General features: G+C 38.0%; 1 protein-coding gene across 1 annotated transcript in view; it reads right to left on the minus strand.

Annotated features, from left to right (window-relative positions):
- Positions 1 to 1,047: 1,047 nt before the first annotated feature.
- LOC111375942 (GTP-binding protein At3g49725, chloroplastic) overlaps positions 1,048 to 1,416 on the minus strand; it is a 4,779-nt gene continuing 4,410 nt past the window's right edge. Inside the window, exons 13-14 of the mRNA XM_022998863.1 lie at positions 1,268 to 1,272; positions 1,048 to 1,160 (exon numbers count right to left, since the gene is read on the minus strand). Coding sequence (XP_022854631.1) covers positions 1,048 to 1,160; positions 1,268 to 1,272 — 118 coding nt within the window. The remainder of the gene's footprint in view (positions 1,161 to 1,267; positions 1,273 to 1,416) is intronic.

Below are 1,416 nucleotides of genomic sequence, written 5' to 3' on the forward strand. Positions count from 1 at the left end.
TGCCGCGTCAAGGGTTCGAATCCTGAAATATGGATTTGGCTCTTGGGTAAGTGCAAGTGTACAAGCAGCCTTCCACTCTGTACCCTTGGAGGCATAACCTGTGATTTACATCCCTCACGATGCTCCAGGGCGGAGGCGGTGGGGGACCCTTAAGGTTGGGGTTCAACCTTTTAACAAAGAGGATCAAGCCCTGGAAAATTTAGTACAGAAGCATTTCAGCATTTGAAACAGCAGTAAATCGTGTACGACCTTAATCAGGAAGATAATGCTGCAACTACCAGGAACATGAGGGTTTTGGATAATAATCGATGGGAACTCGATTTTGGATGAAAAATTCCCCCGAAAATTGCGGTACCAATACCACCGCTGAGTCGAATTTGTTGGCCTTCACGACATGGCTAAAACAATGTTGCACCCCAGAAAAATTCACACTGATGCAAAATAAACGAAGATAAAATTTTGATTGCAGTTTACTAATATAGAACAATTTGATTCAGAACAATGAGCGGAAATAGCATAAACAAAAATCTTATTTATTTCTGATGAGATTCTTGAACACAAGTTATATTTATTAAACAATGGATTTTATAATGTGGATAATGGCACGAAATTCTTTCCGGAGAATAGTACTTGATCCTGAATGGAATAGTAAAATAGCAAGAGAAAAATATAATTGCAAACAAGAGTGAATGGTGAAAGAAACCTTAATAGGAACAAAACCTCGGATCAAACAAAGAAAAGGATAAGAGTGGATCATGGATCTAAAAGTCTGCTTCAATGTGTAAACGCTGGTAATGGGATCACGCAAGTTGGTTGGGAAGGAATAGGAAGATACGCGAAGGCATGTTATTTTAGGAATATTAATCCTTACAAATGACGTGTGTCGGCAGCCATAATCTGTGCTAATCTTTTTATTTGAATAATGATAGTCTAGATGACAATTAAGTGAATATACCATGCTAATTTGCCAAATACACTAACAAGCACACATGTTGGGTCAAAATGTTCGTTCTAGATATGCCACCCAAGACACACTAGTTTACACCTCTACAACTGCCTAAAGTTCTCGAATGGAGAGTAGAGATGAGCACTAGACAATGTGTTCGGCAGAAATTTCATTTTCAGTAGATTTACAATAAAACTGGAGTGATTCTCCCTATCTGAAAAAGAAATACAAATCACCGTATAAAACAGTTCACGTCTCATTGTGGTTTTATGTATATAATCAAAAGCCAGTGGCACGAAAACTATTCTCATTTAGACATGCCATCGCTGGATTAAAGAAACAAAACTCTTAGAATTTAAAAGCCACTAAAACATCTCTCAATACTCGAGAGTCCCATCTGTTATTACTATCATGGAAGCACAGCTTTGATCAGTTACTACTCTCCACAAACACGTTGCATTTTTATTCCC

This window comes from Olea europaea, unplaced genomic scaffold, assembly GCF_002742605.1.
Source record: "Olea europaea var. sylvestris unplaced genomic scaffold, O_europaea_v1 scaffold1433, whole genome shotgun sequence".
NCBI classification, from domain to species: domain Eukaryota; kingdom Viridiplantae; phylum Streptophyta; class Magnoliopsida; order Lamiales; family Oleaceae; genus Olea; species Olea europaea.